Source organism: Ambystoma mexicanum, chromosome 9 (genome assembly GCF_040938575.1).
Source record: "Ambystoma mexicanum isolate Mex_15411 chromosome 9, UKY_AmexF1_1, whole genome shotgun sequence".
Taxonomy (NCBI): Eukaryota; Metazoa; Chordata; class Amphibia; order Caudata; family Ambystomatidae; genus Ambystoma; species Ambystoma mexicanum.
The window spans coordinates 268,736,314-268,751,859 of NC_090931.1; the positions used below are offsets into that span (position 1 = coordinate 268,736,314).

Below are 15,546 nucleotides of genomic sequence, written 5' to 3' on the forward strand. Positions count from 1 at the left end.
ACTCAAAAGGTTCTCAGCTTTCTTTCTGGATCTCCTCTCAGCCAATGTCTGCGATATGGTCCTCAGAAGACTCTGCCCTTCTTCTCTTTTTCTGAGTATGGACTCTACTAGACTACTGTATAATGCCTTCAGTAGACTCTCAACTCCTTGTTCTTTAGCCTCTAACAGTGTCTGAAAAGTAGCCTTGACCAGGCTTTTGATTCCTTCTCCTTCTCTCTGGGTCTCCGGAGAGAAGGAGAAGGGTCTCGGCTCTTCCCTGCTGGCTCCTTCTCTCTTCCTACTGACTCCAGTTCGGTAGCTCAGTCTGTGCCTCTACCTGCAATTCTCAGAGCCTTTTTATAAGGCTGCTCATAAACCATGCTATTGGCCCTTCCTTAACAATCTACCTCGTGTCTTGCCACGTTGGTACCATTTCTATAAGTGATTTCTCTGGGCTATTGCGTCTCCTACTAAAGTTGTTCAGCTGTTCCCAATGATGTCTTCTCCCACTGTGATTGGTGCTGGCTGGGCACTGCTTTGTAGTGGCAGCACTTTTAAAACCCCTAGTCACCATTTTGGAGTCATGCAGAAGTGTTATGGTGGCCACGTGGTTCTCTGGGGTCAGGTGGCTAATCTTCGTGGAATGTGGGGCCATCTTTGGAGTCTCCAGGTAAGGGCAGGCACCTGTTCCATCTATTCTCGCCCCTCGCGAGATTGTGGACTTCATGCGCGGGACTGCTGGTACTTACCTTAGAAGGAGCAGGTTTTGCACTGGGTTCCCTGGCAGGCTGTTGTGCAAGGGCAGTGCAGAGTGTTTGTGGCAAAGCAGGCCCAGACGTAGCCCCCATATATGCATGATTCATCAAAGGTGGATTCTGCTGGGATGTCAGTTATGACCGTGTATCCCCCTCTAGACTCAGAAAGCAGGGTACATGGGGCGAAGTCGGGTGGGGGTGGGGCTGAGGGAAAACCGCCTATATACCACCTCCAGGGGGTGCACATTGCTCAGCAGGCAGGCAACCCTGGTCTCAAGAACCCCCCCCCCACCCCCGCCCCGGTCCACACCATGGGGTGTTGGCCAAGGTGACTGTCACAGTTTATTCGTTGCTAACATCCTTACTGAAGGAAATAGAAATTGTGCAGATTTGTGTAACGATTCGAAACAGATTGCACAAGATGGCACATGTTGTACGGGGCTAAGCCTGGTCAGGTCGGGGAGTGTGGTAAACCCACTGCTTTCATCATGCAACACAATCTTCAGGAACTTGTGCATGTGATACCCCTTGCTTAACACACATGTCCAAAGGAATATGTGCGGTTTTGTTCTCTGTTTCCTGGAAACATGGTTCTTGACAATATTTTTGAGAAATGCAGAATAGCTGTTTTGCTGCAAAAACATGCAGGCTGTTCTATCTCTTTTTAACAATAGAATATGACTTGGCTGACAGCCAATAGGCTTTATCTGTTTTATTTCCAGTGTTTTGCACAGCGCCATCCTGTCACCAGTTCTAGGCCCTGAGTAGAGGGTCAGGATGGGGTAGGGATGCAGACTGGGAAAAAAAAAGAGCACCAGGAATTAGGAAGATGTAAAAATAAGAATGGTGAAAACAGGGACAGGGGACAGAATAAACTTAATAAATCATACCATGTGTATTTGTAAAGCACACATACCCAGGATGCTAATACGCAACCTAATGGCCCTAAAACATATGAATCTCGTAACGCTTAAGGGCTGAGCCACCTCCTGCTGGGTTTCAAACCCGTGACAACAGATTGCACACAGATTATTGAAGCAAGCTCTTAACTCATTGAGCTACCTCAAAGGCCTCTCATACTCATACAACACACAGAGGCGCACAAGCAATGCGCAATCAATGAAAGGTTTATGGCATATACAGTTTAAGCTTAATGAGGCACTCAATAAAATTCCATCAATTCTGCACGTCGACATTCCTTGACAATGGATGAGATGCAATAATTGACCTCCTGGAGGAGATGGGGCCTGATCCCCAAAGATGTTCACTGGCAACTGAGAAGATGTCTGTGAGCATTTCTGACTTGGGATGCAGTCCTATATCTGATTCACAAATGTCAGGAGATGCCCGGGGTAGCACGGAGAGGCTCACATGCAAATGTGATTCACAAAGAATTTCACTGGCCAATGAGAGGCCAGCAAGCAACTCCGACTCACATTTGCTCCCTCCTACTCACTGCACAGAGCGTAACACCAGAGCAAATCTTGGGATGACTGGAGCATCTCTAAAATGCTCACGTGCAGAGGTGATTCAGAAAGCGTTTCATTGGCAAAGGAGGAGAGGCCAGCAAGCATCTCTGATTTGCTCTTCAAAAAGCGTAATACTGGGGCAAACCTAGGGATGACTGGAGCATCTCTAAAATGCTCACGTGCAGAGGTGATTCAGAAAGCGTTTCATTGGCAAAGGAGGAGAGGCCAGCAAGCATCTCTGATTTGCTCTTCAAAAAGCGTAATACTGGGGCAAACCTAGGGATGACTGGAGCATCTCTAAAATGCTCACGTGCAGAGGTGATTCAGAAAGCGTTTCATTGGCAAAGGAGGAGAGGCCAGCAAGCATCTCTGATTTGCTCTTGCTCCGTTCCACCCGCTTCAAAAAGCGTAATACTGGGGCAAACCTAGGGATGACTGGAGCATCTCTAAAATGCTCACGTGCAAAGGTGATTCAGAAAGCGTTTCATTGGCAGAGGAGGAGAGGCCAGCAAGCATCTCTGATTTGCTCTTCAAAAAGCGTAATACTGGGGCAAACCTAGGGATGACTGGAGCATCTCTAAAATGCTCACGTGCAGAGGTGATTCAGAAAGCGTTTCATTGGCAAAGGAGGAGAGGCCAGCAAGCATCTCTGATTTGCTCTTGCTCCGTTCCACCCGCTTCAAAAAGCGTAATACTGGGGCAAACCTAGGGATGACTGGAGCATCTCTAAAATGCTCACGTGCAAAGGTGATTCAGAAAGCGTTTCATTGGCAGAGGAGGAGAGGCCAGCAAGCATCTCTGATTTGCTCTTCAAAAAGCGTAATACTGGGGCAAACCTAGGGATGACTGGAGCATCTCTAAAATGCTCACGTGCAAAGGTGATTCAGAAAGCGTTTCATTGGCAGAGGAGGAGAGGCCAGCAAGCATCTCTGATTTGCTCTTCAAAAAGCGTAATACTGGAGCAAACCTAGGGATGACTGGAGCATCTCTAAAATGCTCACGTGCAAAGGTGATTCAGAAAGCGTTTCATTGGCAGAGGAGGAGAGGCCAGCAAGCATCTCTGATTTGCTCTTCAAAAAGCGTAATACTGGAGCAAACCTAGGGATGACTGGAGCATCTCTAAAATGCTCACGTGCAAAGGTGATTCAGAAAGCGTTTCATTGGCAAAGGAGGAGAGGCCAGCAAGCATCTCTGATTTGCTCTTCAAAAAGCGTAATACTGGGGCAAATCTAGGGATGACTGGAGGTTCTCTAAAATGCTCACGTGCAGAGGTGATTCAGAAAGCGTTTCATTGGCAAAGGAGGAGAGGCCAGCAAGCATCTCTGATTTGCTCTTGCTCCGTTCCACCCGCTTCAAAAAGCGTAATACTGGGGCAAACCTAGGGATGACTGGAGCATCTCTAAAATGCTCACGTGCAAAGGTGATTCAGAAAGCGTTTCATTGGCAGAGGAGGAGAGGCCAGCAAGCATCTCTGATTTGCTCTTCAAAAAGCGTAATACTGGGGCAAACCTAGGGATGACTGGAGCATCTCTAAAATGCTCACGTGCAAAGGTGATTCAGAAAGCGTTTCATTGGCAAAGGAGGAGAGGCCAGCAAGCATCTCTGATTTGCTCGTGCTCCTGTACTACCCGCTTCAAAAAGCGTAATACTGGAGAAAATCTTGGGATGTCCGAGGATCATTGAGGGGTTCACGTGCAAAGGTGACTCACACAGATTCCGGGGTACTCCAGGCACCTCCACATGTGCTTGTTTCAGGTTTGTGAATCATGTACAAGATAAAAGGGGCACATCCAAGGTGCACATCCATATTTGCTCCACAGCAAACCTTCATGAATCAGGCCTGATGTGAACGGCACCCTCGTTACAGGGAAAGCCCCCCTTGCCACAGTTATCTCTACATTTTCAGGAAGCCATTGAGAAATGTTATGGAAGCCATGTTTTGTTGCAAGCTAAACGGATCCTAATGATCATTTGTCGCTCGTGATGGAGTGAGTTTATATGCATATAGAACTAAAACAAATGCAATTGTTATTTATTTATTTATTTTTTGTATTTAAAGGGATAAGCACTGGGTTCTTATGAAAAAAGTAGTAATTTAGGACCGTGACTCACATTGTACATTCCTCCGGGCGGGCACGGAGTAGGCTGGAAGGGCGGGGCGAAACCCTGTTGGTGAAACAAAAACAGTTCTAAGTTAAATATCCTCCAAAACATAGTTCCAAAAGTCATATGAATTGCTCATGCTGCCTTTCAATGTACATTTGGACGGTGGGGAAGGCACTGCCCCACACTGCCTGTTTGGTCATTTGAGAGTTAGACAAAGACTGGCTGCAACTTTCCAGATATACTGCACTTTCCATGTGTCCTTAAATAAGAGTGTAAGTGGGAGTAGGGTCAGCCACCCCCATGCATGAGGTATGCTGAATGTAACTGGTGGGGAAGAAGAGAAAGTATAAAACCCACCAAATGAGTACAGCAGTAGCAGTTACAATAGGCACTGTTTGCAATAGCACCTGCTTTTCCTGCCCACCACATAATGGCCTTAGGGTATTTCCCGGATGATCACACAACCCCACAAATCTGGGAATCTCATCTGTGGCCTGCAGGTCTCAGATCACACCAGCCCCTAGGCCTTCCTCTGTGCTCCTCAGATCACACCACACAGCTCACACCACCAGCACACAAAACTGGGCACCGCATCCCTGGTCTATAGTTCTCAGATCACCCCTCCCCACAATGCTGAGCACCTCATCTGCAGAACTTAGATCACACTAGCCAGCAATGCTGGGCCTGCATCTGTGGCATACAATATTGGGCACCTCACATGTGGTCTGCGGCACTCATATCACACCACCCCACAATGTCAGGCACCTCATTTATGGTCTGTGTTGCTCAGATCGTAGCACTCCACATCACTGGGCACTTTATCTGTGGTCTGTGGCACTCAGATCACACAACCACACACCACCACTGGGCTGAGGAGTTGCCTGGAGGCCGTGGGTGGATGGATGGATGGCCAGGAACTGGCGCAAGCTGAATGGGGAGAAGACCAAGGTGCTGGTGGTCATTACCGCTTATCCTTCTTTGTTTTGGACCCCAGAGTTCTTGCCCGCTAGTTTGGGCCTTTTTCCCACACCTGTTTTATCGGTCAAAGACCTAGGCATCAAGATTATATCTTCTTCATCCATGGCGGAGGAGGTGTCAGCCCTTGTCAAAAGGGGCATTTCAAGCTGCGGACACTATGCAAGGTTTGACTTTTATTCCTGTTAAATTTCAGGCCCCTGTAGTCTCCTCTCTGGTAATCAGTGGAATCGATTATTGTAATGTGCTTTATTTGGCTACACTGCACTATTTGGTCCACCGTCTCCAGCTGCTGCAAAACATGGCTGCTAGAACGGTTCTTCGCCCCCTGCATGGTGCCCATATGACTCCCATTCTTCGGCAGCTCTACTGGCTGCCAGTTGAGTAAAGTGTGAGGTTTATGTCTCAGTGCTTGGTACACACAACCTTTTACAAAAAAGGGGCAGAATATCTTCAAGTGAGGTTTTGCCCTTATGTTCCCACGGGAGCACTGCGCTCCCAGTCTTCTTTGACCATCTCAGCTCCTAGGTGTAGGCTCTCTCGGGTTGGAGGCCGTGCTTTCTCTGTGACTGCGGCACAGGCTTGGAATACTCCTCCTCGCCACCTGTGTGCTATTGAGGTCTACTTTTCTTTCCAGCGGGCCTTGAAAACATTTATTTTCTAGATTCTTTTGGGTAGTCAGCCAGTGCATACATTGCTTAGGGTATAGCGCCATGATGCCTTTGGGCGACCGATGCACTTTACAAGTGTCAATAACTGAGCACCTCATCTGTTGCCTGCGATGCTTACATCACACTACCCCCACAATGCTGGGCACTGCATCTGTGGTTCTCAGATCACAACACTGAGCACCACATGAGTGGTGTGTGGGTGGGGCTCAGATCACGTCACCCACACTGTTGGACACCTTAGCTGCAGTCTGTGGTCCTCAGATCACACCACAATGCTGGGCACTATATCTACCGTCCATGGCACTCAGATCACACAACTCCACAGTGCTGGGCACCTTTTTTGTGCTGCTTACATCACATTCCCCCATAACGCTGGGCACCTTATCTATGGTTTGTGTCACTCAGAGCACATCACTCCACAATGCTGGGCACCTAATCTGTCATGCTTCGATCACACCACCCAACAACGCTGGACACCTCACCACTGAAGGCATCAAACTGGCTCCTTCACAATTCAAAATATTCTGCATAGTGCACACAGTGCTGCCTCAGAAACCTCCCCACTTTCTCCCAAAGCTCTTTCCATCCCACCTGCTGATCAGGCGCCCACGGCTGGCTTCCTACAATCTGCTCGCCACGGAAGGAATTACTTGGCAGAAGAATTTGACACCACTACGCTCTAAACATTTGGAGAGCCTTGCCCTGTACCTCAGAGTGGGCGAGGACTCCCTGAAATTCTAAAGAGGGCTGAACACCTATTTGTTTCAATCAGCGCAAGGCAATTGAAACAGTTTCTTGAAGTGATGAGCCAGGCATGTGTCAGTCTCAGAATGTCTGAGCTGGAATCTGTCCTGTTTGAACCCCTGCAGCACCCCATCACTAATGACCGTCCCTGTCCCCCATCTTTTACCACTGTGTTCCTCCAGCCGAGGATAGCGCTCTGAGATGTCTAGAAGGCGTACACGGGCCGCATAACACTTTTCATGTAGATACACGAATTATCGATTGTGGAAATACTCAGGCCAGACCCTGCCAGCTCTGTTCTACACTCACCCCAGCACCCTGAAAGTGCACGTTTTCTAAATCCACACTGCCAGTGATTTCCAGGGTGTTCACCCTGTGGAGCGGAATCCGATGATTGTACTCCAGGAAGTGGTTCCCGTTCACAGACACCTGAGGAAGGAAAGAAAGTAGAAACACCCGCCAGGTTATTTATGAGACCAAGTTCACCAACTATCAGGACAACGAAAAAAAGCAGGGTCGTGCTTAGTTATGTTTTAGGATTAGCAAAATATTTGAGTGAGTGACGGTGCATGTTAGAGTCGGATGCAGCATATGAAAGCAAGCATTGGCAAAGCCAATGGGTTTTGGTCGTCATATGCAAAGGGCAGCATTCAAATGTCCAATAAGTTTCATGCCATGATTAAATAAAAGCAATGTACAGGCGCATACTTCAAATAAAAACATTCTAGCAAAACAAATACTATGCTGTCAAGCCTCTGACTTCTGGCACTCGTTCCCGTAAAATGACACCAGAGGCATGTCATTGTAACTAAGGCACACATTCAGCAAAACACAAGGCCAACAACGGGGAGAATGGTGACACGTGACTAAAGGAGGTTTATATCCCTCGCGCACATTTTGGCTTCTTTCACTATTAATGCCAAAATAATGGGCCCCTCTATGATCCTTACAAATAAAAATAAAAAATGTGCGGTTTAAAGAGGGAGTTTACTTTTTCAAAATATTGTCCCTCTATATTGTTTGAGTTCTCAATTAAAACACTTTTCTATTTTCAATATATTTTCGTTTTTTAGGAGGGCATACATTTTGCGAAAGGCCCTTAGCCCGTGATGTACAATCAGCAAACGTTTTTTTCATTGAAAAGTCTGGCAGATGTTAACATAAGAACACATTTTTGGTTTTGAGGAAACTATATGGGGGCCATCATATCCAGTCTTCACAAATCCCTTGAGAAACCCCACCTGGTTTTCAGGAGAGCCACTGATTATCTAAATAACTTTCCTTCAGATGGAAAGTATTCAAATGTGCGTGGATAACCTGAAAACATGAAGTGGATTTGGCGTTTGCAGTTTGGCCTGGAAGACGCCGTAACCGCTTTTAATGCCTGTAACTTGGATGGTCTCCTCTGACGCTGGAATCATTAAGCCCGTACCAGGGCTCTTTGGGTTGGTAAAATAGTACTAACTTCACACAGGGATCCCGGGACATGGCGCAGTAGACGGACTAGAAAGATTGCCTAGTCGGGCCTGGTATCTGGTCTTTGCATCGAATACCATTGCATCTAATGCCATTCCATCGAAATGTTTCCATCTAACAAATGGCCATCGAATGCATATTTTTGGGGGGTACAGGGTTAATTTTTGTTCAGGTGCATTTTAAAGGGTAAAAAAAGGGGTTTGGAGAGGAACCCCCTCCCCGCCCCCAAAAAGAAGAAAAAGAAAATACATTTGATGGACATTTTTTACATGGAAAAATTTGGATGGAATGGCATTCAATGCAAAGATCATAAACCGTTGGGACTTTGTGGGGAGGTGAGGCCTGAATAGAAATACGTTGTGGGACTTGAATCTATGGTTGCAACATTGTAAGTCAAAAAGTAGAAAAAGGGTTCGGTTGAAAAAACATTACTGAGCATGACAATGTTTTTTTCCCCCAATTCCGCACCCGTTGAAACATCTTCTAGAACGGATCCATGTGATCACTGCGAACACGAAATGCCTAAAACGGAAATGTCTATATTTTCCCCCACAATTATATGCGGGGGGGGGGACCCACTGCAGCCTGCCCATACTCCCTTATATTTTGTATTAACCTAACCCACCACAAACACATATATCATTGCGGGAAATGCGGATTTGGAAATTTGACATTTTGGCAGTCTGCATTTTTCACTTCGCAGTGATGACATGACACGCACTAGAACTCGGATAGTTATGCTAACAAACTCCAGTCCTAGAATATGTTGGGAAAGTGCTGGACAGTGGGAGAAAAAGCCATTAGGACCCATTACGAGCTTGGCTGTAATTAGGCACTAAGGGCCTGATTCACAGAAGCATTTTATGATGGCACAATCCCATTGGAAAACGCTCTGTGAATCAGGCCCGCAATCTGGCAATGAATCCGCAAAAGCGTTTAGCATCACAGCCACTCAGGCCCGTGGCATTACCATGGGATTGCGAGTGGCGGGATAGCGGTATAAATCGCCATTTTTGGGACTGCATGGGAACTTATGGGGGATTTACCATGAGCGGTAATATGGCCCATTTCTGAAGGTGAAGTCTCAAACACTTTGCTCGAGGTGAACCCTCCACCCTACCTCCAAACCTGGAATTTGGATGTGTTGGATGACTTTAAAAAAGTGGCAGGAACAGAATGAGCACCACTTTATTACTGCACTAGCAAACTCGTAATGGGGCCATTGTTATTATTATTATTATTTATTTATGTATTTCTACCGCGCCGTAGCCCGCAGGCATCAGGGCGCCACATGTACACGCAGAATCACATTATACAAACAAAACACGGGACAACATGAATCTACAGATTTTCAGCCAGGTTTTAGCTTAGATTAAGCGAGTTATCTAAACAAGTGCGTCTTGAGTTTCTTTCGGAAGGTAATTTATGAGAGCTCCAGTCTTATTTGTGGTGGGAGGTTGTTCCATAAGGTCGCAGCTTTGGTCTGGAAGGCTTTGCCGAGTCCGTTGGTTTTCCTGAAGCTGGTGGTTACGAGGTTGCCCTTGGCTTCAGACCGTAGTCCCCAACTCGGTACATATGTAACCAGTTTCTTCTTGAGCTATGCTGGGGCTCTCCCATGGACGCACGCACCTGTGGGCTAGCGTCAGGGTTTTCAACTGTATTCTATCTCCGAAAGTTAGCCAGTGTAGATTTCTCCTGTCTTCACTGATGTGTTCTGTTTTCCTTTTTTCTTTGATGATTCTCACAGCCCTGTTTTGTATTTTTTGACATTTTGCAATGTGCCTTTTGTTAGCTCCTAGTAGCAGGGCATTGCCGTAATCTAACCTGGACAATATGGTGGCTCCTCCTGCTGTGGTGCAATTTTCCTGACTTGGATATGGGCGTATTTTGTGTAGGAGTCTCAGTTAATATGAGCAGTTCTTAGTCAGTTGCATGCCTTGGGACTCTGCGCTCAGTGGTGCTTCCATGTGCATCCCCAGAGTTTTCACTTTGTTCACAACAATGCGTTTTACTGTCAATAACATCGCTGGATGCAGGGGAAAGTATATCGTGGGGCGTGGCAGATATCAAAATGACTGCCTTGAAAGTGACAAATCTGGAACTGTTAGGGGGCAAGAGGGAAGACAAATAGTGGACAGGGTTCTGGGGGGCCTGTGTTCTTCTTCACTTGAATGTATGACTTCTAGCGCCAGGCGCCTTAGTTACAACGGAGGTGAGCATATGCTTCTCGGATGCAGCTCCTATAAGCACATGGAAGGCAAGTGGACAAAACACCAGCATTCTGGGCTTGGGCTGATTTACACAGGTAAGTCTGCCCATGCAAAATGCGGGCAGGGTGGGGTCTGCCAAACACCAAAGTGCATCCCGATTCACAACAAGATGCGCTTTCATCTGCTGCAGGTCTGCACCTCTTTCTCACTTGCCTAGTCTCCTATGTCACAATTAAGGCATATGGGAAACCCCTGGGAGCATTGATATACCCAAAACAGAGACACTCATGCTTTACATAAGCATTACTAGTTTTTGTTACTTTTCCAACTTTCAAACCGGGATGGAAATGAGAAAAATCCATGTGCAGTGACTGAGCCTTAAAGCATATGCGCTTAGTGACCCTGGGCCCGATTCTTGGAATTACTTAATGGAAAATAGGGTACTTGCGCCCCAAACTGCATGCAAATCTGTGTTTTTTTTAATTAATGGAATCGAATGCGCAGGACTTTTCCAGGACCTGTGTGGAGTTTGCACCGGCTCGGCACATCTCTGCGAACCATCAAGCGCCTTGTGCGAGACCCCGTGCAGAGCGTGGGCGTGGCTTGCACAAAGGGCTGGGAAGGGGGCGGAACACCAAAAATGGGGAAGAACATGCAAAAAAAGTGGGTGTTACGAAGGCCGGCCTGCAGACAGTTCCTCGCATGCCCACAATTAAATGGCACGAGACGTATTCATGGAATCGAGCGTGCAACCTCTGAGCAGGGAGATGACCACGCAAGTCCTTCATACTATCCGCCACCCGAAGGCATGCGTAAGTACACTTGTGCGTAGGAATGGCAGTGCAGAGGTGGGTTTGCATGTTGGGTTCAGGGGTGCGTGTACGCCACTGGGGTTCCGATCCAATTTAGGGGTGTGCAGGATCAATTTACAGGGGTTTGCACACTGATTTCTTTTTAGTTTTAACCGTGTTACGAATTTACATATGCATGTTGCCAGCAACAGTTACTGGGATCCTGTGCATGGTCCCCGAGATGCATGCCTGCTTGTGGTGGACCCCACGCACTGTTTGAAGGGTGTGTGTATTTGTGTCCTGTGGAGCATGGCAAGGCAGCCGTACTGGCTGTTTTTGCTTTGCATGGGGTTGTGTCGCAGCGTTCCAGGCACGGCATGCAAATACGGTTACTTTACGCAGTAAATTCCATGAATTTGCAGGGTGCACATTATTTGATCTGCGCGCAGGTTCGCGCAGTGTCCTTCTCTGAGCACGGCCCCTGCAGGATGTCTGAGCACATTTCCATGAATAGGGGCCCCTATGTGAATGGCAGGCTGATCTCATTACTCAACCCATTTGGGGTCAGTAAGCTGAGGCATAGTCAAGTGTCGAGAGTGCACTGGGCACTTGAATGTGCCTGAAGAGGGTATCTGTGGGGGTACAACATTGTTACATTGCTTTGTTTTTCTTTGAAGTGTTTTTTGCCGAAGCTTTCGGCTGAAAAAGCTAATTGAAAAATATGGGAGGGGATGGGTAAGGGAATATAAGGGGGAGGTGGTGTGGGAAATAGGGACTAGTCAATAGGGAAGCAGGGTTTTGGGGATCCCATTATATATAAAAGTCATTTGATGAATTTTTTCAGCCTAAAATATTCTGCAAAAAACTACACGAAAAAGAACTTGGTGAGCTAAGATCATACAGCCATCTGTGGGCGTCTTGCACTCACAGCCAGTCCATCATTCACCTTGCAAGTTGCCTATGCAAAACGGACACTTGTGAGGTGAGATCTGTGAACCCAGAGAGGTGCGTGCAAAGTTACCCAAAATCTCTGTCGTCACAGTTATTTGTGAATTGGACCATCTCTTATTATAGAAATGTTTGTAGTGTTCCACTGGGAGTAGACCATAGCTAATCATGGCTACGGCGCAGCGGTATGTGCTCCACCCACCAGTCCTCCCAGTGAAGGGGTCCGCTTAGTCCTGCAGTGCATTGTAGATTGCACTTGCCTGTGGTCATTTCCCAAGCAAATGGGAACAAATGTAAACTTACCAGATTTAGACTTTTGCTGATCTCAATAAATCAGATTTCACTGAGACCTGCCATGGTCTGTTCTCTCCTCCTCCCCCTTGCTCCCTTTTCCTATCTCCTCGCCTCCTCCCCTTACTTTCTTCCATGCACTTACTCTATCAGAATTGTCCCTGGACCTAGTATGATAGCAACGTCATCTGTCTCCTCCCCCTCCCCTTACTTGTCCCCCCCGCACTATCTGAAATGTCGTCAGGCCTAGTATGATAGTCGCTTGTTTTGTTCCTCCTCTCCCTTTCTGCACCCCTCTCCCTCTCCTTTTGTTTTTCTCCGGATCTACCAGAAATGACGTCAGGCTTAGTGCGGTAGTCGCCTGTCTGTTTCCATTTCCATCCCACTCGCCCCCTCCCTTCCTTATTTATGTATTAGCTCTTGCACTATCTGAAATGTCGTCAGGTCGAGTACAATCGTTAATTTCACATCCTTACTGTTTTTGGCCTGTAAGAATGTCATTGTATTTTCCCTTGTTCCCTCGCTTGCCTTGAAGCGCTTTGAAACACATTGTGTATAGGCGCTATATAAAACTATCATATATCATGGTATGAGGGGGCTCTGCAGCACACCAGTCACCCACAGGTGGATCGCTATGTGTACCCTACACTGGGCTGGGAATGGTGGACCTCTGAATGACAAGCCTTTGCCTGGCACTGTCCACTAGTGCTCCATTGGAGCAACAGGCAGAAATGAAATTGCCATTGTTAACCTGGTAAAACTTTATTATAGAAAGAGAGGGGTAACTTTTGGAAATCCCTTGCTAGCCGACTTTCCTGACATGGTCTAGACAATAGCGCCTGTCCAGGAGGTTGATATAAGGCCATCTGTTCTGTCATCAGATTTGCTTAAAATTAGTTCACTGGTGGTGCTTCCTCCTCCCCACTGATTAAACACCTCACCAGTTAAAATGTATTGAAAACTGTCCCTCTGCCCTCTCCAGTTACAAAAAGAAATCACTTTTTTCATTTAGAGCTGTGATCTGCAAGCTTTGTTCATTATGTTGATGAGGACACTGGTGAAGGTAGATCGAGAGCGAGCGGAGTTGGTGATGGTAGCTTCAGCTTGCATCAGAGACTCATGGGCCCCCTCCACTATTAGGAGCTATGACGCCGCTTGGGCGAAGTGGGAAGAATGGTGTGAGCAGAAACGTGTTCATCCCGTTTCAGCACCTGTAGTTCATGTGTTGAATTTCTTAGTGGAGATGTCAACTGGAGGGAAGGCTTTTCGTACACTGGGGGTGTATAGATTGGCAATCTCTGCGTGGCGCGAGCGGTTTGAAGGTCGACCTATTGGAGAGCACCCGGCAGTGGTTAGACTGTTGAAGGGTGTTAACATGCGCAAACCACCGATCCATAGGTATTCCGTGATGTGGGAGGTTGAAGTGGTTTTTCGGTTATTCAAACAGTGGCCAGATAATGAGCTTCTGTCAAAATAGCATTTGTCAGGCAAGTTAGCGATGTTGTTGTGTTTAGTATCTTGTAGGAGGGTGTCCGATGTGAAAGCGTTGGAGATTGACAGGAAAGTGTTCTATCCGGAGGGTATAGCTTTCCAAGTAGCTCAAAGAACTAAGAGCGCATCCAAGGCCATTTCATACCCATATTTCCCAGGAGAGCCCAAGTTGTGTGTAGCACGATGCATTAAGGAGTATGAGAGAATGACAGAAAGTGTGAGACCTACAGGAGGGCATCAGTTGTTGATTGCGCGTAGGAAACCTTTTCATGCTATAGCGACAGCTACCATAGCTAGGTGGGTTAGAGAAGTCATGTGTTGGGCTGGAATAGACCTGAGTATCTTTGGGGTGCACTCAGAGGAGCGATGGCATCCAAAGCATTTGCGGCAGGTGCTTCTTTGCAGGATATACTGAAGGCCGCAGATTGGTCCTCAGAATCCACATAAGACTTTCTATTTTAAGTCTGTTGCTTCTGTGGCTAGAGTAGTGTTAGAAAGCTTTGAACAAGCATAATGCTCACCTCCGGTCTTGTTATAGAATGAAGATTACCCAGGGTAATTGCGCTGGTAGTCTTGATTCTATTAAAAACACGGAGGCGAGCATGATCCCACGCTGGTACGCAGGGAGGGATTGGTATTGAGTACCTAATATTTCAATGTATTGTGGATTGTATATGACTATGTTACCATATGCGTACTCCCACCCTGATGATGTGTTTTTCGTTTTGGGATTCAGGAGACAAAGCTAAGAGCAGTTGAAGAGGACAAGGTTAGGATCTGACGGAGCCGATGTGTTGGAGTCAGCGAAGAGTTGATCGGGTTTGGAGAAAGTTCAGTCTGGTTAGAGAGGTTGAAAGGAGTTATCAGTCGTTTTCATCGTCTGAGCATCAAAGAACGAGGAAGAGGCAAAAGCAGGAAGGGAGGCATAGACTATGTTGGCACGGGATTGGTGCTTAAGACTGAGTTTAAAACTACCAAGACACTGAGGACTTGTGGGTAGTGGTGGTCCCAGGTCAGAGTAGTTTTCTGATCTGTTCTTTGGTGCTTTTCATATTTTATAAAAAAAAATTAAAAAATGAACAGATTGTGTTTTTGAAAGGTGGCTGCTGTGAGAAGTGGCAATAAAGAGTTAAGTATAATGCTCGCCTCTGTGTCTTTAATAGAATCAAGGCTACCAGCGCAATTAGCCTGGGTAATCTTCATTGGCATTGAGAAGATGATGTCTGGCATCACCCGGCCCGCGCCAGAAACAATAGGTAGTACTTCCTATTCATGAGAGTTCTGCATTTTCACCCCTCGGCTGCATTCAAAATGGCGGCAAAAATAGATTACTTGGCATGTGAAGCAAAGCAGGTAAAACGGCCTGGGGCAAGGTCATAGGTCAAGCCTTAATCAGAATGCACACTTGGGAGTGGCACCAGCCAATCAGGAGGTGAGAAACTGGGGGCATATCCTTCGGTATGTGTTTGTATTCCTTTTCAGCCTCCTGCACCACTCCCCCAGCCACCACATTCATCTCTTCTGCTTGTGCCCCATAACTCCTTACCCCTGAAATGTTGTGGTCTCCCTCCAATCAGCTGAAACCCGCTCCACCCCCTCTAACCCTGCCACAAACCTGCAACCCTACTAAACTGCCTGCC

General features: G+C 47.0%; 1 protein-coding gene across 3 annotated transcripts in view; it reads right to left on the reverse strand.

The window, feature by feature from the left end:
* LGALS9 (galectin 9) overlaps positions 1 to 15,546 on the reverse strand; it is a 148,968-nt gene that overhangs the window by 55,699 nt on the left and 77,723 nt on the right. For all 3 annotated transcript variants that reach the window (XM_069614607.1, XM_069614608.1, XM_069614609.1), the window contains 2 exons: positions 7,009 to 7,128; positions 4,316 to 4,369 (listed from right to left, as the gene is read on the reverse strand). In XM_069614607.1, coding sequence (XP_069470708.1) covers positions 4,316 to 4,369; positions 7,009 to 7,128 — 174 coding nt within the window. The remainder of the gene's footprint in view (positions 1 to 4,315; positions 4,370 to 7,008; positions 7,129 to 15,546) is intronic.